Below are 26,229 nucleotides of genomic sequence, written 5' to 3'. Positions count from 1 at the left end.
GAGCCCCCTCCCCAGCACAGAATGGGATCGGACAGCCCCCTCCCCCCAGGACAGGTGAGAGCCGGCTCACCTGAGGGGCAGGTCGCTCCCCTGCGTGTTGTCGTAGTCGCTGTCGGTGCCGCTGCCGTGCCGGTCCAGTTTCCCGCTCTGGGGAGGAAGGAGGGAGGGGGGGGGGAATATCAGGCCATGGAATTGGGGGTGGGGTGGGGGGAAAGAGGGCTGGGGGGGCTTGCAAATTGAGTTTCCTGGGGTACCTTGGGTGGAGCCCACTGTCTGGACCCACCTGAAGGGGAGGGGGGATGCAGGAAGCGAATCCTGACATCTGCAGGGGTTTATGGGAAGAATGCTCTTCACTGTGAGGAGGGGGTCTCCCACTGGGGGTCTCCACCTGGGCGACACGGTCCCAGAGCAAACAACCAAGGCCCCCCCCCCATATTAATTTTCTCCCCAAATGGAGAAAGCATTTCTCTTTTCTTGAACCTTCCTTCCTTCCTCCCTCATTCCCATCTCTCCTTCCTTCCTTCCTTCCTTTTCCTTTTCCTTTTCTTTCTTTTTTCTTTTTTCGTTTTTTCTTTTTCCTTTATTTACCTCCCTCCTTCTTCCTCTTTTCTTCTGTCCTTTCGTTCCTTCCTTTTTCTTTTCTTTCTTTCTTTTTCTTTCTCTTTCATTTCTTGTTTTTCTGTCTCTTTTCCTTTATTTACCTTCCTTCCTTCTTCCTTCCTTCTTCCCTTTCATTCCTTTCCCTTTTCTCCCTTCCTGTCCCTCCCTCCCTCCTTCCTTCTCTTTCTCCTCTTATTTTCCCTTTCTTTTCTTTTCCACAATTATTTTTCACACTGATGACTTATTTTTTCCTTCCATTCCTTCCTTCCTCCCCCCTCCCTCCCTTTCATTCCCTTCCCTTTTCTCCCCTCTGTCCCTCCCTCCATTCCTTTCCTTCCTTCTCTCCCCTTTTTCCTTTCTTTTCTTTTCTATAATTATTTTTCACACTAATGACTTATTTTCTCCTTCCTTCCTTCCTTCCTTCCTTCCTTCCTTCCTTCCTTCCTTCCTTCCTTTCCTTCCCTCCCTCCTCCCTCCTTCCCTTTTCTCCATCTCTCCCTCCATTTGCCTTTTCTTCATCCTCCCTCCCTTTTCCTTATTGCTTTTTAAGTAATAACAAAAAAACTCCCAATCTTCAATCAAACAGTGAAATAGGATGAAGAGAAAAACTAACATTAGGTAAGATAAATATCATGCAATCAGCCTTGATTGATGGGTACATTGAACAGCAGCTCATGTGCTCCTGAGCCCCCTCTAGCCCCCCCCCCCAAATGCAGCCTGTGTCCACTCACCAAATGGCGCCCGCTGCCCTCCGGCGGACCCACCACCAGCGAAGAAGAGGAGGGAGGGAACGGCATGGCCGAAATGGAGCCCCCCTTCCGGATCTGGCAGGCCAAAAGAAGGGGGGACGGGTCAGCTGGGAGGACCAGGGGGTGGGGCAGTGGGGAAATGCCCTGGTGGGGTGGGGGTCCTGGAATCCCCCCATAGGGAGCAGCCAAGGGGAGAAAGACACGCAAGGCAGGGCCTCTTCCGTCTCCTCCGAAAACTCGCTTACTCGGTAAATGTTGGGTTGGCTGTGGACGGAATACATCCCATCTTCCTCCGATTCCTGGAAGTGTGAAAACAGGCCAAGAGGTGTGTGTTAGGTCACACTTTTCCCTGAGCTACGCACACTTATTGCACGCTTCTTCCCAATCTGTGCAACAACGGCCCCCTGCCATTTTTCCTCCTTCAAAAACTTTGCAACTTTTGTCCCCTACTAAAAAGCCGCTTAGACTCACATGTTGGGCTCAAACACCCCCCCCAAGGACTGGGAGGGCTACGATACGCACACAGACACTCACCCCGGGTGGAAGGGCTGCAGGCGGCTAACCAGGTCATCCATGGGCGGCTGGCTGAAGGGCTTGAGCGGGCTGGCGCCCGGCTCGTACATGGAGAAGGCGTGGCGGTCGCGCCGGTGGGCTCCCGTTACGGCGGAGGGCACGTGGCCGTGCTCGGGGCGCTCGGTGGGGGTGGGGGCTGCTGGGTGGACGGGCCCCGCCTGCTGACGGATCTGCAGGTTCTCCGACTGCAGCTTGTGAATCTGAAGGAATTCAAAAGAATTCATAAGAATCATAAGAATTCATAAAAATCACAAGAATTCATAAGAATCGCCAGAATTCATAAGAATTCATAAGAATCACAAGAATTCATAAGAATCACAAGAATTCATAATTCATAAGAATCACCAGAATTCATAAGAATTCATAAGAATCACCAGAATTTATAAGAATTCATAAAAATCACAAGAATTTGTAAGAATTCATAAGAATCATCAGAATGTATAAGAATTCATAAGAATCACAAGAATTCATAAGAATCACCAGAATTTGTAAGAATTCATAAGAATCATAAGAATTGATAAAAATCACAAGAATTCGTAAGAATTCATAAGAATCAAAGAATTCGTAAGAATTCATAAGAATCACAAGAATTCATAAAAACCACAAGAATTTGTAAGAATTTATAAGAATCACAAGAATTCATAAAAACCACAAGAATTCATAAGAATTCATAAAAACCACAAGAATTCGTAAGAATTTATAAGAATCACAGGAATTCATAAAAACCACAAGAATTCATAAGAATTCATAAAATCACAAGAATTCTAAAGAATTTATAAGAATCACAAGAATTCATAAAAACCACAAGAATTCGTAAGAATTTATAAGAATCACATGAATTCGTAAGAATTCATAAGAATCAAAGAATTCGTAAGAATTCATAAGAATCACAAGAATTCATAAAAACCACAAGAATTCGTAAGAATTCATAAAAACCACAAGAATTCGTAAGAATTCATAAGAATCAAAGAATTCGTAAGAATTCATAAGAATCACAAGAATTCATAAAAACCACAAGAATTTGTAAGAATTCATAAAAACCACAAGAATTCGTAAGAATTTATAAGAATCACAAGAATTCATAAAAACCACAAGAATTCGTAAGAATTCATAAGAATCAAAGAATTGGTAAGAATTCATAAGAATCACAAGAATTCATAAAAGCCACAAGAATTGGTAAGAATTCATAAGAATCACCAGAATTTGTAAGAATCATAAGCATTAGTAAGAATCACAATAATTTATAAGAATTCATAAGAATCACAAGAATTTATAAGAATTCATAAGAATCACAAGAATCATAATTCATAAGAATCACAAGAATTCATAAGAATTCATAAGAATTCGTAAGAATCATAAGCATTAGTAAGAATCACAATAATTTATAAGAATTCATAAGAATCACAAGAATTTATAAGAATTCATAAGAATCACAAGAATTCATAATTCATAAGAATCACAAGAATTCATAAGAATTCATAAGAATTCGTAAGAATCATAAGCATTAGTAAGAATCACAATAATTTATAAGAATTCATAAGAATCCGCAGGAACCCCCAGAACCCCAAAGGATTCCTAAGAGTCAGGAGGATCCGGAAGAGCAGAGGGAGAAGAACTGTGCACGGGGGGGGGGAGAGCAGAGCCCCCTAGTCCTGCTTGAGTTGAGGGCTACTTAGGGGTCTCCAGGGAGGGTGGAGGAGAAGGTAGGTGGTGACCCTTCAGGTGAGGAGAGGGCACTTGGCATCAGTGACCCATCAGCGCAAGGAAGGCTCCTCTCGCAGGGACCGGAAGCAGCTTTGGGGGTCAACCGTCCCGTCGCTAAACGCAGCCAAAGGAAAGTCCTGGGACGTATTTTCACCAGGCGCAAAGCTTTGCTGAGAATCCCAGATAGGCACAGAAGCAGCAAAAGCCAGCTCAAATCAGAGGAGTGGTCGTTAAGTGAATAGTTTGGTCGTTGAGTGAATCTATCTTCTTCAATGAGCTTTTTTTTTCCTGGACAATGGCTGTCAGAACTTTGAAACTGGGCCGTAAATCAGAGGAGTGGTTGTTAAGTGAACAGCTTGGTCGTTAAGCAAATCTATCGTCTTCAATTAGTGCCTTTTTTTTTTCTTTTTTGCTGCCCGAAATCCAAACCTGGGTCATAACCCAGAGGAGGCCCGTCGTAACTCTGAGCGATCATTAGGCAACAGGTCGTTAAGTGAGGACCACAAAGGGGCTTCCTGAATCAGAAGCCCCCCACCCACCCCCAGCTCCGAGAAGGGCCCTGCCAGGGTCCCAGGAACAGGAGGGGAGGGGGCTTCTGCTGCCCTCCCCCCCCCAAAGGGCGACTTGCCTCTCTCTGCAGCCGCCGTAACTCGTCACTCAGACTGTTGTTGACCTTCATGAGTTGCTGGACTTTCGCTTCGGAGACGGCCAGAGCCTTCTTGACCTCCAGGTACTCCTGCAGGGTGATGGCCCCGTCCGAGAGGTCGGAAGAGTCCATGCTCTGGGGGGGGGGAGAAGGGGGGGTCAGTTTGGCTCTGCCATGAGATGAAGGGTAGGTTCCCCGTTCAGTCTTCCATGGGGACCAGAGGAGGGGGGGGGTCTTTTCATTCAATCCCTCCCCCTTTCCCTTCCCTTCTTCCCTTCCCTTCCTTTCTCCCATTTTCCTTCCTCTGTCCCTTCCCTCCTTCCCTTCATCCCCCCTCTGCTTTTCTTTTCTTTCCCCCCTTCCCTTTCTTCCTTCCCTACCCTTCTCTTTCCATTCCTTTTTGTCATCTTCCTTCCATTTTCTTTCCTTCCCTCCCTCCCCTCTTCATTCTGTCTCTTTTTCGTTCTCTTTCCCTCTACTCCTTTCCTTCCTTCCTCCCCCTTTCCCTTTCATTCCTTTCCTCTCCTTCCCTTTCCCTCTTTTCCCATTCCTTCTTCTCATCTTCAGTCCCATTTTCTTCATTTCCTTCCTCCCTCCTTCTTCTTTCTATCGCTCTCTTATCATTTTTGTTCCTTTCCCTTGATTCCTTCCTTCCTTCCTATAAAATAACAGAGTTGGAAGGGACCTGGGAGGTCTTCTAGTCCAACCCCTTGCTCAGGCAGGAAACACTGTTCCTTCCTCCCTTCCTCTCTCCCTTTCCTTTCTTTCTCTTCCCTTCCTCTCATCTTCCTTCCTTTCTTCCTCCCATCTTCCTTCCCTCCCTCCCTCCCTCCCTCTTTTTCTTCCTTCCCTCCCTCCCATCCTTTTTCCTTCCTTCCTCCCCTTCCTTCCTTTCCTCCTTCCCTTCCTTCACTCCCATCCTTTTTTCTTCTTCCCTCCCTCCCATCTTTTTTCCTTCCTTTCTTCCCTCCCTTCCATGCTTTTTCCTTCCCTCCTTCCCCTCCTTCTTTCCCTCCTTCCCATCCTTCCTTCCTTCCTTCCTTTCTTCCTATAAAATAATAGAGTTGGAAGGGACCTTGGAGGCTTTCTAGTCCAACTCCCTGCCCAGGCAGGAAACCCTGGTTCTTTCTCCCCTCCCTCCCTCCCTCCCTCCCTCCCTCCCTCCCCCTTTTCCCTCCCTTCCCTTTTCTTTCCTTGCACTTTCCTTCTCTTCCCTTCCTCCCATCTTCCTTCCTTCCTTCCCTCCTTCCCTTCCTTCTTTCCCTCCCTCCCATCCTCCTTCCTTCCTATAAAATAACAGAGTTGGAAGGGACCTTGGAGGCCTTCTAGTCCAACCCCTTGCCCAGGCAGGAAAACCTTATTCCATTCCAGACAAATGGATGTCCAATCTCTTCTTTTATAGCCTCCAGTGTTAGAACACCCACAACTTCCAGTGGCAGGTCGTTCCACTGATTAATTGCTCTCACTGTCAGGAATTATCTCCTCTCTCCCTCTCTCCCTCCCACCCCGCTCTGTCCCTTCCTGGGGGGTCTCACCCGGGCACGGTTGTTCCGCGCAGCGTTGGCACTCCGCAGGGGCTCCTGGTCGGTGTCCTCATCGGAGGCCACGCTGTCGTAGTCGTGTTGGTCGTCCAGGTCGCTGGGCCCGTGGACGGAGGAGTCGAGGACCTCTGCAGCAACCACGAAGGGGTTAAAAGAGACCCCAAACACACCAGGGCCCCTTTGCCCCCCCCACCTCGCTCTCCCCGGACTCACCGGTGGGGCTGGTCAGGCCTTTGCCCTGCTGCCGCCGCTTGGCCTCGCTCAGGATGTCGATGATGAGAGTGGCAAACTCCCGGGCGTTGAAACGGGCCAGTTTCTGCCGCCCCTGGGGACAAGGGAGGAAAGGACGGGGGGAGTCAGAAGCTGCCCCCTTGGAAGCAGCATGGAGATCTGCTGCGGAGCTGGCAGCAGAATCAGACAGTGAGGAGGGTTGGGGAGGAACCTGGGCCAGTCCTGGAGTCTGGGGAAGGCTCTGAGGAGGGCTCTGTGTCGGAGGCAGAGAGGGGGACAGGGTCGTCTGACGGTTATCAGCTGCCTTCAGAGTTGGACATCAGTGGGCAGAAGAACAGCTGGAGCCTGTTCCCAGTGTGCGCATGCGCAGAGCTGCCAGAGGAAGGGAGCAGCTAAAGAACAGGGGTCGACTTGGGAGTCAGGCCACAGGTGGACGGTGAATGGCCCCTCCCAGAGGGAATAAAAGAGGGAGTGCCAGGGGAGGGGAGTTTGCAGGAGGCAGTTAGTTCTCTTAATTGGTTGGTGACCCTCCGAGACTCCTGGCCAAGTTCTGGCAGCTCTCCAAGCCAGATAAGGTCTGTGACTATAAATCCTCCCTTGAAAGACTTTGCTGGATGCAAATGAGCAGAATTCACAGCCAATTAATAAAAGGGATTTATTGAGTGGGTGGATGGATGGATGAATGGATGGACGGATGATAGATAGATAGATAGATAGATAGATAGATAGATAGATAGATAGATAGAGATAGATAGATAGATAGATAGATGATAGATAGATAGATGATAGATAGATAGAGATAGATAGATAGAGATAGATAGATAGATGATAGAGATAGATAGATAGATAGATAGATAGATAGATAGATAGAGATAGATAGATAGATAGATAGATAGATAGATAGATGATAGATAGATAGAGATAGATAGATAGAGATAGTTAGATAGGTAGAGATAGATAGATAGATGATAGATAGATAGATAGATAGAGATAGATAGATAGATGATAGATAGATAGATGATAGATGATAGATGATAGATGATAGATAGATAGATAGATAGATAGATAGATAGATAGAGATAGATAGATGATAGATAGAGATAGATAGATAGATGATAGATAGATAGAGATAGATAGATAGATAGATAGATAGATGATAGATAGATAGAGATAGATAGATAGATGTTAGATAGATAGATGATAGATAGATAGATAGATAGAGATAGATAGATAGATGATAGATAGATAGATAGATAGAGATAGATAGATGATAGATAGATAGATGATAGATGATAGATGATAGATGATAGATAGATAGATAGATAGATAGATAGATAGATAGATAGATAGAGATAGATAGATAGATAGATAGATGATAGATAGATAGAGATAGATAGATAGAGATAGATAGATAGATAGATAGATAGAGATAGATAGATAGAGATAGATAGATAGATGATAGATAGATAGATAGAGATAGATAGATAGATGATAGATAGATAGATGATAGATAGATGATAGATAGATAGATAGATAGATAGATGATAGATAGATAGAGATAGATAGATAGAGATAGATAGATAGATAGATAGATAGATGATAGATAGAGATAGATAGATAGATAGATAGATAGATAGATAGATAGATAGATGATAGATAGATAGAGATAGATAGATAGAGATAGATAGATGATAGATAGATAGATGATAGATAGATAGAGATAGATAGAGATAGATAGATAGAGATAGATAGATAGATAGATAGATAGATAGATAGATAGAGATAGATAGATAGAGATAGATAGATAGAGATAGATAGATAGATAGATAGATGATAGATAGATAGAGATAGATAGATAGAGATAGATAGATGATAGATAGATAGATGATAGATAGATAGAGATAGATAGAGATAGATAGATAGAGATAGATAGATAGAGATAGATAGATAGATAGATAGATAGATAGATAGATAGATAGATAGATAGATGATAGATAGATAGAGATAGATAGATAGAGATAGATAGATGATAGATAGATAGATGATAGATAGATAGAGATAGATAGAGATAGATAGATAGAGATAGATAGATAGATAGATAGATAGAGATAGATAGATGATAGATAGAGATAGATAGATAGATGATAGATAGATAGAGATAGATAGATAGATAGATAGATGATAGATAGATAGAGATAGATAGATAGATGATAGATAGATAGATAGAGATAGATAGATAGAGATAGATAGAGATAGATAGATAGATAGATAGATGATAGATAGATAGATGATAGATAGAGATAGATAGATAGATAGATAGATGATAGATAGATAGATAGATGATAGATAGAGATAGATAGATAGATAGATAGAGATAGATAGATAGATAGATAGATAGATAGATGATAGATAGAGATAGATAGATAGATAGATGATAGATAGATAGATAGATGATAGATAGATAGATGATAGATAGATAGAGATAGATAGATAGAGATAGATAGATGATAGATAGATAGATGATAGATAGATAGAGATAGATAGAGATAGATAGATAGAGATAGATAGATAGATAGATAGATAGATAGAGATAGATAGAGATAGATAGATGATAGATAGAGATAGATAGATAGATGATAGATAGATAGAGATAGATAGATAGATAGATAGATAGATAGATGATAGATAGATAGAGATAGATAGATAGATAGATGATAGATAGATAGATAGAGATAGATAGATAGAGATAGATAGATAGAGATAGATAGATAGATAGATAGATAGATGATAGATAGATAGATGATAGATAGAGATAGATAGATAGATAGATAGATGATAGATAGATAGATAGATGATAGATAGAGATAGATAGATAGATAGAGATAGATAGATAGATAGATAGAGATAGATAGATAGATAGATAGATAGATAGATAGATGATAGATAGATAGATAGATGATAGATAGATGATAGATAGAGATAGATAGATAGATAGATAGATGATAGATAGATAGATAGATGATAGATAGAGATAGATAGATAGATAGATAGAGATAGATAGATAGATAGATAGAGATAGATAGATAGATAGATGATAGATAGATAGATAGATGATAGATAGAGATAGATAGATAGATAGATAGAGATAGATAGATAGATAGATAGATAGATAGATAGATGATAGATAGATAGATGATAGATAGATAGATGATAGATAGAGATAGATAGATAGATAGATAGATAGATAGATAGATAGATAGAGATAGATAGATAGATAGATAGATAGATAGCTTGATATAAACAGATGAAAGAGAGAGAGAAAGGGAAAGAAAAAGAAAAAAAAAGAGATAATCACCTGATTCCGGGTGGCTGAATATTCAGGATTCACCGGCAGGAAAGGCACAGCGCTTCGCTCGGTCACCAGGGTGCTGTGGTTCTGCGTGGTCAGCCAGACTTTTTTTTGTGTGTGGGGGGGGGGAGAACAGACAGACGAGGACGCAGAGAAGAAAAATCCACGGTTAGCCAAAGCACCAACCTTTTTCCCTGCCAACCGCCCCGGAGTTCAGACAGGCCTTGGTGGTGGTTGGGGGGGGGGCACCCATTTGGAGCACCCTTTGGCCAAGAAACCTGCCTATGAAGGCGCTGAAGGATTTGACAAGCCTCTGCAAGTTTCTAGTCCTTAATCCTTGCAAGAGCAGAGCCCCGCCCCCCACCCTCTTGAAAACAGATTCAAGCTATGTTTTTACCGGCATCGTTTTCGCGGCGATCCACTTCGTCGTAGACGTCCATCGCAAGCTCTTCAAAGAGATGATTACTCAACTATTTGGGGGGGGGAGAGAAAAACATTCAGTTTGCTGTTTGGTTTAGGGAGGGGCCATTGGCTGTGGGGGAGCAGGGGGGCTTGGGTGCCAGGAAGCAGGTACTGGGCTCTTCCCAAGATGGGCAGAACAAGCACCCAAGGATGCAACTTCCCAGAATGAATAGAAATGGAAGAATTTTGTGGCTTTGGCGGAGTGTGTATGTGTGTTTGTGTGTGTATCTCGTCCAGGGGTGAAATCCTCCCGGTTCTACCCAACTGGTAGTAAAATAAGAAGCTTCCGAGGATCGCTCGCCGGAAGCTTTCCCCCCCCCCCCCGCTTTTTAAAGCATTTTTTTCCCCACCAGTTCTGCTTTAAAAAGCTTTTTTTAAAACAAACTTTTAAAAGCTATTTTTTTAAAAAACAAACTTTTAAAAAGCTATTTTTTAAAAAAACAAACTTTTAAAAAGCTATTTTTAAACAAACTTTTAAAAAGCTATTTTTAAAACAAACAAACTTTTAAAAAGCTTTTTTTAAAACAAACTTTTAAAAAGCTTTTTAAAACAAACTTTTAAAAAGCTATTTTTAAAACAAACAAACTTTTAAAAAGCTTTTTTTAAACAAACTTTTAAAAAGCTTTTTTTAAAACAAACTTTTAAAAAGCTTTTTTTAAAACAAACTTTTAAAAAGCTTTTTTTAAAACACTTTTAAAAAGCTTTTTTAAAAACACTTTTAAAAAGCTTTTTTAAAAAAACTTTTAAAAAGCTTTAAAAAAACTTTTAAAAAGTTTTTTAAAAAACTTTTAAAAAGCTTTTTTAAAAAACTTTTAAAAAGCTTTTTTAAAAAACTTTTAAAAAGCTTTTTTAAAAAAACTTTTAAAAAGCTTTTAAAAAAACTTTTTAAAAGCTTTTTAAAACAAACTTTTAAAAAGCTCTTTAAAACAAACTTTTAAAAAGCTTTTAAAAAAACTTTTAAAGTTGGCCACGCCCACCCAGTCACATGACCCACCGCCACCGCCACCAAGCCACGCCCACAGAACCAGTATGCGGGGGCGGGGGATTAGATTTCACCACTGGTCTCGTCCCCCTCCCCATTACACACCCAAGTCCTTTTCAGACTTAAAAATGACGAGGGGATGCCCTCTAGAGCAGAGTGGTACACCCTTGTTGGTTTTCGGAGGGATGGACTTCAACTCCCAGAATTCCCCCCCCCCTCTGTCGGAGGAATTCTGGGAATTGAAGTCCACTCCTCTTCAGGCAGCCAAAGAGGAGAAACGCTGCCTTAGAAACCTCACTCGGGAATGAGAGTGGGTGGGAAGGAAAGGTGGCCACGAGGAGAGCCCAGCCTGGGCCCGGCCTTGAGTTCGAAACTGCCTCACTACCGCCTGCAACTTCTTCTTCGCCGCCTTGGCCAGCTCCGAAAGGTCTAAGCTGGGGGGGGGGGGGGCAGGAGAAAGAGGCATCAGTGCACCCACCTCATTGCTCCTTCCCGCTGGATGCCCCCTCCCCCCCCGACCCAAACAGCCCTCAGAAATCCAGTTCAAATCTCTGGGACCCCCCAGTGGAGAATGACAACAACATTTATTTAGAGGGGTGGGAAAACAAAGGAAAGAAGAGCCGTCACCGGTGGGTTGATGGACGGAGAGAAATCTAGTTTGGTCTAGGGCTTGAGGTATCAGGCTAGAAAACAGGAGACTGGGAGTTCTAGTTCCCGCCTTAGGCATGGAAGCCAGCTGGATGACTTTGGGCCAATCACCAGGAGATTGGGAATTCTATTCCTGCCTTAGGCATGAAAGTCAGTGGATGACTTTGGGCTAATCACCAGGAGATTGGGAATTCTAGTCCTGCCTTAGTTATGAAAGCCAGCTGGGTGACTTTGAGCCAATCACCAGGAGATTGGGAATTCTAGTCCTGCCTTAGGCATGAAAGTCAGGTGGATGACTTTTCGGCCAAACACCAGGCGACAGTGAGTTCTAGTCCTGCCTTAGGCATGAAAGCCGGCTGGGTGACTTTGGGCCAATCACCAGGAGATTGGGAGTTCTAGTCCTGCCTTAGTTATGAAAGCCAGCTGGGTGACTTTGAGCCAATCACCAGGAGATTGGGAATTCTAGTCCTGCCTTAGGCATGAAAGTCAGGTGGATGACTTTTCGGCCAAACACCAGGCGACAGTGAGTTCTAGTCCTGCCTTAGGCATGAAAGCCGGCTGGGTGACTTTGGGCCAATCACCAGGAGATTGGGAGTTCTAGTCCTGCCTTAGTTATGAAAGCCAGCTGGGTGACTTTGGGCTAATCACCAGGAGATTGGGAGTTCTAGTCCTGCCTTAGGCATGAAAGCCGGCTGGGTGACTTTGGGCTAATCACCAGGAGATTGGGAGTTCTAGTCCCGCCTTAGGCATGAAAGCCAGCTGGGTGACTTTGAGCCAATCACCAGGAGATTGGGAGTTCTAGTCCCGCCTTAGGCATGAAAGCCAGCTGGGTGACTTTGGGCCAATCACCAGGCGACGGTGAGTTCTAGTCCCACCTTAACCACGAAAGCCAGCTGGCTGAAGTCCCTCTCTCAGCCCAACCCGACCTCAAAAGGTTGTTGTGGTGGTGGTGGTGAGGACAGCAGGAGGAGGAAGAAAAGTGTGTCGGATCCATTTCGCTGCCTTGGCTTATTTGTAAAAATCATAAACGGTGGGATCCAAATCAATCAATCGATCTCCCAGGATCCCGGATCCAACCTCAAATGCCCAGTGCATATAAATTGCATCGAACATCCATAAATCCTAACCCATCTTTGGGATTCCCCCCCGCTCGGGTGACCACGGTGGGTCCGAAATGTCCCAGCTTCTCCAGACCCTTCCCCCACATGCACGAGGCCCCCACAAAACAGGGGGGGGGCAGCGGAGGGGACGGGGAGGGGGAGGCGAGGGCGATGCATGCATGGGAGAGCGGAGCCCCCGTACCTTTGAGACATGCATTTGGGGCGCACTCTGAGTTCCGAGCAGCAGGAAAGAAAGAGGAGGAAGTTAGAAAGAACTGGGGGGGGGGGGTTTGGCAGAGGGGGCAGCATCAGCCATACCTCCCCCCCCTCCCCAAAAACTGCAGGCTGGTTTCCCCGTCTTCAATCAACCAATCAGAATAGAGCTGGAAGGGACCTTGGAGGTCTTCTAGTCCAACCCCCTGCCTAGGCAGGAAATCCTAGTCCTTTCTCCCTTCCTCCCCCTTTCCTTCCACTTTCTTTCTCTTCGCTTCTTCCCATCTTCCTTCCTTCCTTCCTTCCTTCCTTCCTTCCTTCCTTCCTTCCTTCCTTCCTTCCTATAAAATAACAGAGTTGGAAGGGACCTTGGAGGTCTTTTAGTCCAGCCCCGTGCTCAGACAGGAAACCCTGATCCTTTCTCCCTTCCTCCCTCCCCCTTCCCTTCCACTTTCTTTCTCTTCGCTTCCTCCCATCTTCCTTCCTTCCTTCCTTTCCTTCCTTCCTTCCTATAAAATAACAGAGTTGGAAGGGACCTTGGAGGCCTTCTAGTCCAACCCCCTGCTCAGACAGGAAACCCTGATCCTTTCTCCCTTCCTCCCTCCCGCTTTCCCTTCCCTTCCCTTTCTTTCTCTTCCCTTCCTCCCATCTTCCTTCCTTTCTTCCTCCCATCTTCCTTTCTTCCTTCCCTCCCTCTTTTTCTCCCTTCCCTCCCTCCCATCCTTTTTCCTCCCTTCCTCCTTTCCTCCCTTCCTCCTTTCCTTTCCTTTCCTTTCCTTCCTTTCCCTTCCTTCCTTCCTTCCTTCCTTCCTTCCTTCCTTCCTTCCTTCCTTCCTTCCTACCTTCCTTCCTTCCTTCCTTCCTTCCTTCCTATAAAATAACAGAGTTGGAAGGGACCTTGGAGGCCTTCTAGTCAACCCACTTCTCAGGTAGGAAAACCTTACTCCACTTCAATACCACTTTACATCCGATCTTGGGGGTCTCTCGCACCCAGAACCGGCTGTCCCTCGGCCTGCTGGAAAGGGTTTCTTTCCCCTAATGCAGTGTTGGTGAACCTTTCCGGCACCGAGTGCCAAAACGGTGCACATGCCAGAAACCGGAAGAGCTGCTGCCCAATGCCTTCGTCTTTGTGCGCACACGTGCGCCAGGAAAAAGAAAACCGGAAGATCATCCTCCAGGCACACGCATGCACACCGGGCGGCTCCTCTCCTGGATTCTGGGACTTTGTGCTCGTGGAGACCAGCTGGCTGGCGCACGGGAACCTGGGAGATGAATGTGCCAGGGCTCATGTGCCCGGAGATGTGGCTCTGCCTGCCACTTTCAGCATGAATGCCATGGGTTTGCCATCCTGGCACTAACGAAACTTGAACCGTTCTGCCCATTGCCTTGTATCTGAGACACAGGAAGTCCACGACTTACCACTGCCCGTTTAATGACCACTTCAAGTTGCAACGGCGTTAAAATAAAAGTGGACTATGACCATTTTTCACACTTACAATCATTGGTCGTATGGTCCAAATTCAGACGCTTGGTAGCTGACTCATATTTATGACGGTCGCAATGTCTTGGGGGGTGTAATCCATGCGGAAGCCAGGCTCACTCAACCCCTGAGTGACTCACTTAGCAACCGCAGTGATTCACTTAACAACCCTGGCAAAAAAGGTCCCAAAAAGGGGCAAAACTCATTTAACAATGGCATAGGAAAAGCCGTTTTGGGATTCACTGGGGAATCTGGATTCATTTAACAACTGTGTGTCTTACTTAACAACCGCAGTGATTCACTTAACAACCCTGGCCAGAAAGCAATAGCAGTGGACTTATATACCGCTTCATAGGCCTTTCAGGCCTCTCTAAGCGGTTTACAGAGAGTCAGCATATTGCCCCCCAACAATCTGGGTCCTCATTTTACCCACCTCGGAAGGATGGAAGGCTGAGTCAACCCTGAGCCGGTGAGATTAGAACCGCTGAACTGCTGATCTAGCAGTAGCCTGCAGTGCTGCATTTAACCACTGCGCCACCTTGGCTCTTGCGAAAGGTCGCAAGAAGGGGCGAAACTCATTTACAACGGCGTAGGAACAGCCATTTTGGGATTCACTGGGGAAGCTGGATTCATTTAACAACCGTGTGTCTTGCTTAACAACCACAGTGATTCACTTAACAACCCTGGCCAGAAAGGTCGTAAAAGCTGGCTCGGGAATTCTGGAGCTCACTTTTCTTAAAAGATGCCAAGATTGAGAAATACTGCATTAAATGGATAACTAGATTACACAGTTGCACATTTAAAATGTTACCCATTTACAACAGCATAGCAACAGAAATGGGGGGGGGAGTGTCCATTGTGGTCGTAAGTTGAGGACTAGCCTATATATACATATATATGTTTGTGTGTGTGTGTGTGTGTGTTGTATTTGTGCTGATAAATAAATAAAGGATGGTCTCTTGTGACGAGCCGATGGACAGAGAATGGAAGTAGTGAAGTTCCTCCCATATTTGGGTATACCGGGGGTTGTAACTTTAAATAAATATGTGTGTGTGTGTGTGTGTGTGCGTGCGCGCGTGTGTGTGGCAACTCTTCTAGAAGGCTAACCAATAAATGGAAATTCATTGCCTATAATTGTACTTTCCCACAAAGTTGTAAAAAGTTCTGTCTTACTGAATCTCACTTTAAGATCTCGTTTAATGCCAAGCAGGAAAAGAAGGTAAATCAATTAATTCACGAAGGTCATTCTCACTTTAGGACAGATTATTTCTGACGTGGTTGCATGAGACTTTTTTTTTTTTTTTTTTTAACACTTTTTGGGGGGGTTAAAAAGGAATCCTCGGCAGCCAACAGAAAAAAAAGTCTATTTTTGTACAGGATCCCAGATGGGCGATGCCTGGCCGTGAATGGCCACAAGGGGGCAGCACCTCTTCCCTTAAAGGGCAGAAGGGAAGGTGGGGGGGGGGCGTTAAAGGGGAGGGGGAGCTCTTACCTGTCTGCCATCTGTGGAATGATGTAATGGCCGTTCTTGTGATCTACGGGGGGGGGAAGCAGGGGAAAACACGGTGAGCCAAAATCTGATCAATACCCGATAGATTAACTGTCAAGCTCAGAGACCACCAAGGACCCCACACCTCCTCTCCCTCTTCTCTGCAAACTCCCCTCCTTCTAACACTGATGCCGTTGCCTAGTTGGGTCATGAAACGTCTGGAAAGAAACAACCAAGCTTAGAGAACACCAAAGATCCCATAGTTGTCTTCCTCTTCCTCCTCCTCCTCCTCCTCCTCCTCCTCCTCCTCCTCCTCCTCCTCTCTGCAAGCCCCTCTCCCTCTTAACACTGAAGATGTTGCCTAGTTTGGTCATGAAACATCTGGAAAGAAACAAACACAGTTCAGAGAGTACCAAGGACTCCACAGTCGCCCTCCTTCTCCTCCTCTTCTTCCTCCTCCTCCTCTTCCTCCTCCTCCTCCTCCTCCTCCTCCTCCTCCTCTCTGCAAGCCCCTCTCCCTCTTAACACTGAAGATGTTGCCTAGTTTGGTCATCAAACGTCTGGAAAACACAGTTCAGAGAGTACCAAGGACTCCACAGTCGCCCCCCCTCCTCCTCTTCTTCTTCCTCCTCCTCCTCCTCCTCCTCCTCCTCCTCTGCGCAACCCCCTCTCCCTTCTAGCACTGATGACATTACCTAGTTGGGTCATGAAACATCTGCAAGAAAACCCCCAAGTTCAGAGACCACCAAGGACCCCACAGTCCTCCTCCATCTCCTCCTCTTTGAAAACCTCTCTCCCTTCTAGTTCTGATGCTGTTACCTAGTTGGGTCGTGAAACGTCTGCAATAAAACTACTAAGCTCAGAGAGCACCAAGGACCCCACAGTTCTCCTCCTCCTCCTCCTCCTCCTCCTCCTCCTCCTCCTCCCTCTTTCTCTTCCTCCTCCTCTTCTTTCTTCTCCTCCTCCTCCTCCTCCTCCTCTTTCTCCTCCTCCTCCTCCTCCTCCTCCTCCTCTTTCTTCTCCTCCTCCTCTTTCTTCTCCTCCTCCTCCTCTTTCTCTTCCTCCTCCTCCTCTTTCTTCTCCTCCTCCTCCTCCTCTTTCTCCTCCTCCTCCTCCTCTTTCTTCTCCTCCTCCTCTTTCTTCTCCTCCTCCTCCTCTTTCTCCTCAAACCTTCTCCCTTCTAGCATTGATGATGATTCCCTAGGTGGGTAGTGAAATGTGTGCAAGAAAACCACCATGCTTGGAGAGCAACATGGACCCCAGTCATCCTCTCCTCCTCCTCCTCCTCCTCCTCCTCCTCCTCCTCCTCCTCCTCCTCCTCCTCCTCCTCCTCCTCCCTCCTCCTGCTTCTTTCTCCTCCCTGCAAACCCCACTCCCTCTAGCACTGATGCTGTTCCCTAGTTGGTTCATGAAACATCTGTAAGGAAACCACCAGGCTCAAAGAGCACCCTGGACCGGACCCCACAGTCTACTACTTCCTCCTCCTCCTCCTCCTCCTCCTCCTCCTCCTCCTCCTCCTCCTCCTCCTCCTCCTCCTCCTCCTCCTCCTCCTCCTCTTTGAAAACCTCTCTCCCTTCTAGTCCTGATGCTGTTACCTAATTGGGTCACGAAACGCCTGCCAGAAACCCACCAAGGAGCCTTCATTTCAACCCTGAGCTCCATCTATTCTCCCCCACCCACCCACCCAAACTGCTCTGCGTGCCCTCACCCAGTCAAGCCCCCCCCCCCTCGCTGAGGCCGCCATTCCCTTACCTGGCTTGCGCCCACACAGGTAGAAGGCCAGCCGGTCGGTCAGTTCGTACTGGCACTCCACCAGTCTCTCGGCCAGTTCGTGTTGGGACGCCTGTCTGCGGAGTGGAAAATAGCAGTTAGACTTAGTGGCAATTGATTCCCACTTATGATGGTCGCATTGATCCCCTTTAGCGACCCCTCCGACAAGCCAAGTCCACAGGAAGAGAAAATCCTCCAGGTTCCTGGGAGTTCTAGAAGCTCGCCTAGGTGTTCCTCGACTTCTGTCCACAATGAAGCCCAACGTTTCTGTTGCTAAGTGAGACAGTGGTTAAGTGAGCTTGGCCCCCATGGCTGTTACGTGAAGCCAGATTCACTTAATGTGACTGACAAACACGGCGATTCGCTTAACAACAGTGGCGCGAAAGGTGTTCACCGTCATGCGATTGAAAGGGCCCCGTTTTGCGACCTTTGTTGCCACTGTTGTTAAGCGAATGTAAATGTAATGGTTGTCAGTCCAGATTACTACGAATGGTTGTGTCCTGCAAACCAGACTCCTCCCAAAGTCTCTTCTTATATACTCTCTTGGGAGGGGCCAAGCCACAACCACCCGGGCTGGATTATCTCTTATGAGTCTGTCACCGTAACTGATCCAGATTCACTTAACAGCCGTGGGACCAACCTCGCTTAACAAATATCTCACTTAGCAACAGAAACGTTGGGCTCGATCATGGTCGCAGGTCGAGGACTACCGATATGAGCCTCTAGAAGTCCCAGGAACCTGGAGAATTTTCTTTTCCTGCAGACGAATCTGCCCCCCCACCACCACCCCACCGCCCCCCATGGCCCCCACCTGGCGTAGTCGATGGGGGTCCGGCCATTCACGTCGGGGGCGCCTGGGTCAGCCCCATAGACCACCAGCAGCTCCGCCTGCAGCACCTGGCCCGCTTTGGCAGCCACGTGAAGAGGCGTGGTCCCTTTCTCCTACGAAAAGGGAAGAGAAGCCGATGGGAACTCTGCACATGCCCAGAAGCTCTGGGCTGAGGTACAGATCAGCCTCGGACTTACCGGGTGGAAGAAGTTGGCTTGGGCCCCCAAGGAGAGAAGCCGCAGGCAAGTCTCCAGGTTCCCTGTTCGGACACTGGAATGGAGTTGCTGTCGGAAGACGGGGGGGGCGGAAAAGGAGATCAGAGGGCTGAGAAGGGACTTCAACTCCCAGAATCCCCCGACACCCAACTTTCCCTCACTCCCCCCATCAGTGGCTGGGGAACTCTGGGAGTGGAAGTTCTCCGGTCTTCAAAGTTCTCAAGATTGAGATGGACGGAATCCCCTGATATGGCCTGGTCTGTCTGTCTGTCTGTCATCACTGCTCTATCACTGATCCTTCTATTGTCTTGTCTTATCAGTTTTCACGGATCTATCATGAATCATCTATTTATGTATCAATCATCAATCTATCTGATTTATATAGCTATCACTATCTTTTATATCTATCTATCTATCTATCTATCTATCTATCTATCTATCTATCTATCTATCTATCTCTCTATCTATCAATCTATCTTTTCATCTCTCTATCTCCATGTATATATCTATCTATTTGTCTCTATCTATTTCTATTTATCTCTCTATCTATCCCTATCTCTCTATCTATCAATCTCTCTTCATCTATCTATCTATCTATCTATCTATCTATCTATCTATCTATCTATCTATCTATATCTATATCTATCTATCTATCTATCTATCTATCTTTCTATATATTTATCTCTCTATCTATCTATCAATCTATCTCTTCATCTCTCTATCTCTCCATCTATATATCTATCTATTTATCTCTATCTATTTCTATTTATCTCTCTATCTATCCCTATCTCTCTAGCTATCAATCTCTCTTCATTCTATCTCTATCTATCTATCTCTATCTCTATCTATCTATCTATCTATCTATCTATCTATCTATCTATCTATCTATCTATTTATCTATATCTATCTATCTTTATCTATCTATCTATCTATCTATCTATCTATCTATCTATCTATCTATCTATCGCTATCTATCTATCTATCTATCTATCTATCTATCTATTTATCTATCTATCTTTATCTATTTATCTCTATCTATCAATCTATCTCTTCATCTCTCTATCTCCATCTATAGATCTATCTATTTTTCTCTATTTCTGTTTGTATATCCCTATCTCTCTATCAATCTATCTCTTCATCTATCTATCTATCTATCTATCTATCTATCTATCTATCTATCTATCTATCTATCTATCTATCTATATCTCTATCTGTCTATCTATCTATCTATCTATCTATCTATCTATCTATCTATCTTTCTATTTATCTCTCTATCTATTTCTCTTTATCTCTCTATCCCTATCTCTCTATCTATCAATCTATCTCTTCATCTCAATCTATCTATCTATCTATCTATCTATCTATCTATCTATCTATCTATCTATCTCTATCTATCTATTTCTATCTATTTCTATCTCTATCTATCTGTCTATCTCTTCATCTATCTATCTATCTATCTATCTATCTATCTATCTATCTATCTATCTATCTATCTATCTATCTCTATTTATCTATTTATCTATCTATCATCATTGATATAACATTGATCTATTTATCGACAATCTCTGTCTGTCTGTCTCTCTCTATCCTATCTACATCTACCTCTCTCTCTCTCTCATCATCATCATTGTTCTAACATTGGTCTATCTTCAATTGTCTGTCTGTCTCTATCACCTCTCTACCTATCATCTATCATCTTCTCTTAACAACCCATAATCCCTTGCAGGGTGGAGTCTGGGCAACTGAACGGAACTGGGTGTTTTAGTGGCCGGATGCCTTTCCTCTCACCCATGGGAAGTTATATTTTAGCAGATCTATTCTCATTGGGCCCAGAGAGAGAAATATGGGCCTCTACCTAGGATTGAACTCACAGCCTCCTGATTGTGAGGCGAGAGCCCCACCTCTAGGCCATCTCCCTCTCTCTTTCTCTTTCCCTCCCTCTCTCCCACTCTCTCTTTCCCTCCCTCTCTCCCTCTCCACCCATGTCTTTAAACAAACGTAAACTCTTTCAGAAGAGGAGGTTTCCAGAAGACCACAAAGGAGGGCAGGAGCGTGCACACACACACACACACACACACACACACACACACACACAGCACACAGCACACCATGCACACCCACAAACACACCCACACGCACACTCACCTTGCTGAGATCCTTGGCGGTGACCCCATCATCATCCCGGCACGGGAGTTTATGTACGAAGGCTAACATCTGGTATTTGGCACGGATGAATTCAGACTTGGTGGGGCTGGGAGGGGGGCAAAAGAACACATCAGTTAGGGGTCTTTCTTCCCCCAGGGATGGCCCTGTCCTTAACTGGAGGGTGGGGGGGGTGGCTTTGAGGGGCAAAACTGCGGTGGAGGCAGGGCAAGAAGCAATAATAAAAGCCCCCCCCCCAGCTCAGGCCACAAGCAGGTCTATCCAAAATGGGGGGGGGGGGGTAGAGACCATTATTCCCTGCCCCCTTTAATGTGGGGGTCTTTAATTGGCACAACCCTCTTTAGATCCCCCTGTGGATAACTTTAGCTCAGGGGTCTCAAACCTTGGCAAGTTTAAGACTTGTGGACTTCAACTCCCAGAATCCCTCAGCCGGCTTTGATTTAGGACTGGTGGACTTCAACTCCCAGAATCCCTCAGCCGGCTTTGATTTAGGACTGGTGGACTTCAACTCCCAGAATCCCTCAGCCGGCTTTGCTTTAGGACTGGTGGACTTCAACTCCCAGAATCCCCAGCCGGCTTTGATTTAGGACTAGTGGACTTCAACTCCCAGAATCCCTCAGCCGGCTTTGATTTAGGACTGGTGGACTTCAACTCCCAGAATCCTCAGTCGGCTTTGATTTAAGACTGGTGGACTTCAACTCCCAGAATCCCTCAGCCGGCTTTGATTTAGGACTGTTGGACTTCAACTCCCAGAATCCCTCAGCCGGCTTTGCTTTAAGACTGGTGGACTTCAACTCCCAGAATCCCTCAGTCGGCTTTGATTTAGGACTGTTGGACTTCAACTCCCAGAATCCCTCAGTCGGCTTTGCTTTAAGACTGGTGGACTTCAACTCCCAGAATCCCTCAGTCGGCTTTGCTTTAAGACTGGTGGACTTCAACTCCCAGAATCCCTCAGTCGGCTTTGCTTTAAGACTGGTGGACTTCAACTCCCAGAATCCCTCAGTCGGCTTTGCTTTAAGACTGGTGGACTTCAACTCCCAGAATCCCTCAGCCAGCTTTGATTTAGGACTGTTGGACTTCAACTCCCAGAATCCCTCAGCCAGCTTTGATTTAAGACTGGTGGACTTCAACTCCCAGAATCCCTCAGCCAGCTTTGATTTAAGACTGGTGGACTTCAACTCCCAGAATCCCCCAGCCGGCTTTGATTTAGGACTGGTGGACTTCAACTCCCAGAATCCTCCCAGTCAGCTTTGCTTTAAGACTTATGGACTTCAACTCCCAGAATCCCTTAGGGAAGTTTAAGTCCCCCAGGGTTAAACTTGTCATGGTTGGAGACCCCTGCTCTAGCCCACACACCTTTTTTCACCCTTGGCAATGGTAAAGAGGGGTGGGCTACAACTCCCTGGACTACCTGCACCAGATTGGTGTGTGTGTGTTTGTGTATTTGTGTGTCTGTGTGTGTGAAGACAATTAAAAATATATGAAATTTTGAAACACTGACATGGAAATTCCCCTCTCCCCTCTCCAAAAACGTTCGGGCCACATATCGAGGCCTTCCACCACTGGAGCCCTTACCCCCCCCCCCAAAAAACCCACTCACTGGACTTTGTCCTGAGGGTTCGCTTTACGGCGTCCGCTCTGCACTTGCGCCGGATCGAGGAGGGAGTGCTCCCAGATGGAGTTGGCGCCATTGCTGGCAAGCGTGTGAACCATCTGGAAGAGAAGGCCAAGTTTTGGAGTGGGGGGGTGGATTGAGAGGAAGGGGGTGGGGGGAGATTATAAGGAGCACATACTGAGGGACCCCCCCACACACACACACTCTCTCCTCCATGCCAGGAAGGTTTTCCCCAGAAAGAGATCTCCTCTGCCTTCTGCCCCTCCAGCTGCCCTGATTCCTTGGCACCCAGATGCCAACCCCAGATTCCCTTCCAATGTTCTCTCCCTCCCTCCCTCTCCCTCCCCACTCTCTCCCTCCCCCTCTCCTTCCCTCTCTCTACAGCTCTCTCTCCCCCTCCCTCCCTCTTCCTCTCTCCCTTTCTTTCTCCATCCCTTTTTCTCCAGCTCTCCCTCTCCCTCCCTGTCTTTCTCTCTCCCCCTCCCTCTTCCTCTCTCCCTCCTTCCCCCTCCCTTTCTCTCCCTCCCCTCTGCCTCCCTCTCTCTCTCCCTCTCTTTCTCCATCCTTTTTTCTCCAGCTCCCCCTCTCCCTCCCACCCTCTCTTTCTCTCCCTCCCTCCCACCCTCTTTCTCTACAGCTCTCTCTCCCCCTCCCTATTCCTCTCTCCCTCCTTCCCCCTCCCTTCCTCTCCCTCCACCTCTGCCTCCCTCTCTCTCTCCCTCTCTTTCTCCATCCCTTTTTCTCCAGCTCCCCCTCTCCCTCCCACCCTCTCTTTCTCTCCCTCCCTCCCACCCTCTTTCTCTACAGCTCTCTCTCCCCCTCCCTATTCCTCTCTCCCTCCTTCCCCCTCCCTTCCTCTCCCTCCACCTCTGCCTCCCTCTCTCTCTCCCTCTCTTTCTCCATCCCTTTTTCTCCAGCTCCCTCTCTCCCTCTCTCTACAACTCTCTCTCTCCCTCCCTCCCTCTGCCTCCCTCTCTCTCTCCATCCTTAAACTGGGAATCTGGTTTGTTTTTTTGGGTGGAGGGAAGGAGGGCTGTTTTTGAAGGGGTCACTGTTCTGCTTCCACTATTGATTAATAAGAGGGAGGGGGGTCTTTAAGGGTTATGTCATCTCCTGCCCGGCTGTTTGGGGGGCAGGGGGCCGGTGAGGAAGGAAATGTACGCTTGGGAGGTTTTCCATGGTGGCTTTGATCATGTGGGTAAGCAAGCCGGAGTCGCTCAAGAGCAAGAAGGCAGCATGAAAATTTAGTTAATAAAAAACAGAAATAAAGCAATGAAATAAAATAAAATAAATAAATAAAATAAATAAAATAATAAATAAAATAAATAAAATAAAATATAAATAAAATAAAATAAAATAAAATAAAATAAAATAAAATAAAATAAAATAAAATAAAATAAAATAAAATAAAATAAAATAAAATAAATAAAATAAATAAAATAAATAAAATAAATAAAATAAATAAAATAAATAAAATAAATAAAATAAATAAAATAATAAAATAAAATAAAATAAAATAAATAAAATAAAATAATAAAATAAATAAAATAAAATAAAATAATAATAAAATAATAAAATAAAATAAAATAATAAAATAAAATAAAATAATAATAAAATAAAATAATAATAAAATAAAATAATATAAAATAATAAAATATAAATAAATAAAATAAAATAAAATAAAATAAATAAAATAAATAAAATAAATAAAATAAATAAAATAAATAAAATAAATAAAATAAATAAAATAAATAAAATAAATAAAATAATAAAATAAATAAAATAAATAAAATAAATAAATAAAATAAAATAAAATAATAAATAAAATAAAATAATAAATAAAATAAAATAATAAAATAAATAAAATAAAATAATAAAATAAAATAAATAAAATAAATTAAAATAAAATAATAAATAAAATAAAATAAAATCAGCAGGGGGCAAGACAAGAACCAATGGATGGAACCTGATCAAGGAGAGAAGTAACTTGGAATTAAATAGAAACTTCCTGACTATGGGAACAATTAACTTGTGGAACAATTTGCTGCCAGAAGTTGTGGGTGTGAAGTCTGGGCAACTCAATGGAGCTAGCAGAGTGTTTTAATGGCCGGATGCCCTTCCCTGTCGCCGATGGGGAGTTTTGTTCAGCAGAGAGATTCTCATTCTGCCCAGAGAGAGAGAAATCTCTCCTAGGATCGAACTCATAGAACTCCAGGTTGTGAGGCGAGAGCACCACCTCTAGGCCACCGCACCACCCAACCATATAAAGATCCATGCCCCATAAAATGGGTGAGGGGAAGCAGGGGGTACCCATAATCCCCACGCCCAGAACAGGGACCCCCCCCACTCACCTGTAGCAAGGTGGCCGACCAGGGGCTGTGTCGCAGGTGCTTCACGATGGGAAATATGGCGCCCCAAACTCCGATGGACACTGCAGCACTCGTCACACACCAGAACCCCTCGGTTGATGGACGCCCAGCCGTGGGTATGGAGGGGGGGAGAGACGAGAGATGGGGGGGGAGGTGAAGCAGGTGAGGAAAAGGGGGGGCAGCCTGGGGAGGCGTGTTGAGAGGGACTGCAGAAACCATGCTCCACCATCACAGCCCACGCGGGACTTAGAATAACTTTATTCCCACTTTGAATGTACACGGATCGGCCTCTACGAAACCCAGGAGGCGAGAAATGCATTTTCCACCTCTTCACATGTGTCCTTCCTTCCTTCCTTCCCCCTCCCTTTTTCCTTCCTTCTTCCCTCTTTCCTCCCTCCCTTCCTCTTTCTTTCCTTCCCATATATCTTCTCCTTCCTTCCCCCTCCTTCCCTTTTTCCTTCCTTCCTCCTGCTTTACTCCCTCCCTTTCCTTCCTTCCCTCCTTTTCTTCCTCCTTCTTTCCTTCCTTCACCTTGATTTCTCTCTCCCTCCCTTTTCCCCCCTCCCTCCCTCTTTCCTTCCTTCCTTTCTTCCTCTCCCCCTCTTTCCTTCCTTCCTCCCCCTTGCTTTCTTCCCTCACTCCCTTCTCCTTCCTTTCTTCCCTCCCTCCCATCCTTTTTTCTTCCTTCCTTCCTTCCTTCCTTCCTTCCTTCCTTCCCCTTGCTTTCTTCCTTCTTCCCTCACTCCCTTCTCCTTCTTTCATTTCTTGCCCCCTTCCTTAGAATAACTTTATTGTCACTTTGAATGTACACAAATCAACATACATTAAAACGAAATTTCTTTGCACACTGCTGCCAAAGGATCACCACTTCCAATATACACTACATAGAAATATGACAAAATAAATAAATACAGAATTATGCATATACATTCCATGACCCAGAGGAACAAGGCACTCTGGTTGTCTGAAAAGACCCTGGTTTGGGGAAAAGAGGGCCTGTGCCCTGCTTGTGGGGGGGGGGGGTGCCAAGGGGCTTGAGGAGGCCGGGCACTTAAAAATCCCCCTTTTCCTTTGAAATGCGTCCTGCTGACCCTTTGAAAGACTGTTCTTCTTCCTTCCTTCCTTCCTTCCTTCCTTCCTTCCTTCCTTCCTTTCCCTTCCTTCCTTCTCTCCTTCCCCTTTCTTTCTTTCTTTCTTTCCTTCCTTCCTTCCCTCCTTTCCCTTCCTTCCTTCCTTCCTTCCTTTCCTTCTTCCTTCCTTTCCTTTCTTTCTTTCTTCCTTTCCCTCCTTCCTTCCTTTCCCCTTCCTTCCTTCTTTCCTTTCCCTTCCTTCCCTCCTTTCCCTTAGTCTTTCTTTCTTTCTTTCTTTCTTTCTTTCTTTCTTTCCCTTCCTTCCTTCCTTTCCCTTCCTTCCTTCTTTCCTTTCCCTTCCTTCCCTCCTTTCCCTTAGTCTTTCTTTCTTTCTTCCTTTCTTCCTTCCTTCCTTTCCCTTCCTTCCTCCT

At 45.3% G+C, this 26,229-nt stretch overlaps 1 protein-coding gene across 1 annotated transcript in view; it reads right to left on the bottom strand.

The window, feature by feature from the left end:
• Positions 1 to 24,957, bottom strand: part of GIT1 (GIT ArfGAP 1) — a 44,563-nt gene extending 19,606 nt beyond the window's left edge. The window contains 19 exon segments of the mRNA XM_087702899.1: positions 71 to 147; positions 1,332 to 1,424; positions 1,595 to 1,648; positions 1,723 to 1,735; positions 1,884 to 2,122; positions 4,255 to 4,407; positions 5,808 to 5,941; positions 6,027 to 6,138; positions 9,400 to 9,497; positions 9,791 to 9,863; positions 11,223 to 11,271; positions 15,771 to 15,813; positions 17,520 to 17,614; positions 18,349 to 18,479; positions 18,564 to 18,650; positions 20,727 to 20,832; positions 22,345 to 22,457; positions 24,711 to 24,755; positions 24,757 to 24,957. Coding sequence (XP_087559025.1) covers positions 71 to 147; positions 1,332 to 1,424; positions 1,595 to 1,648; positions 1,723 to 1,735; positions 1,884 to 2,122; positions 4,255 to 4,407; positions 5,808 to 5,941; positions 6,027 to 6,138; positions 9,400 to 9,497; positions 9,791 to 9,863; positions 11,223 to 11,271; positions 15,771 to 15,813; positions 17,520 to 17,614; positions 18,349 to 18,479; positions 18,564 to 18,650; positions 20,727 to 20,832; positions 22,345 to 22,457; positions 24,711 to 24,755; positions 24,757 to 24,957 — 1,916 coding nt within the window.
• Between the last annotated feature and the right edge of the window lie 1,272 nt (positions 24,958 to 26,229).

Source organism: Thamnophis sirtalis, unplaced genomic scaffold (assembly GCF_051295495.1).
Source record: "Thamnophis sirtalis isolate CommonGarterSnake01/CBP01778 unplaced genomic scaffold, rThaSir2_p1.2 scaffold_17, whole genome shotgun sequence".
In the NCBI taxonomy this organism is placed as follows: Eukaryota; Metazoa; Chordata; class Lepidosauria; order Squamata; family Natricidae; genus Thamnophis; species Thamnophis sirtalis.
Note: the sequence above shows the minus strand (reverse complement) of the source record. Positions and strands in the feature narration are given on the sequence as shown.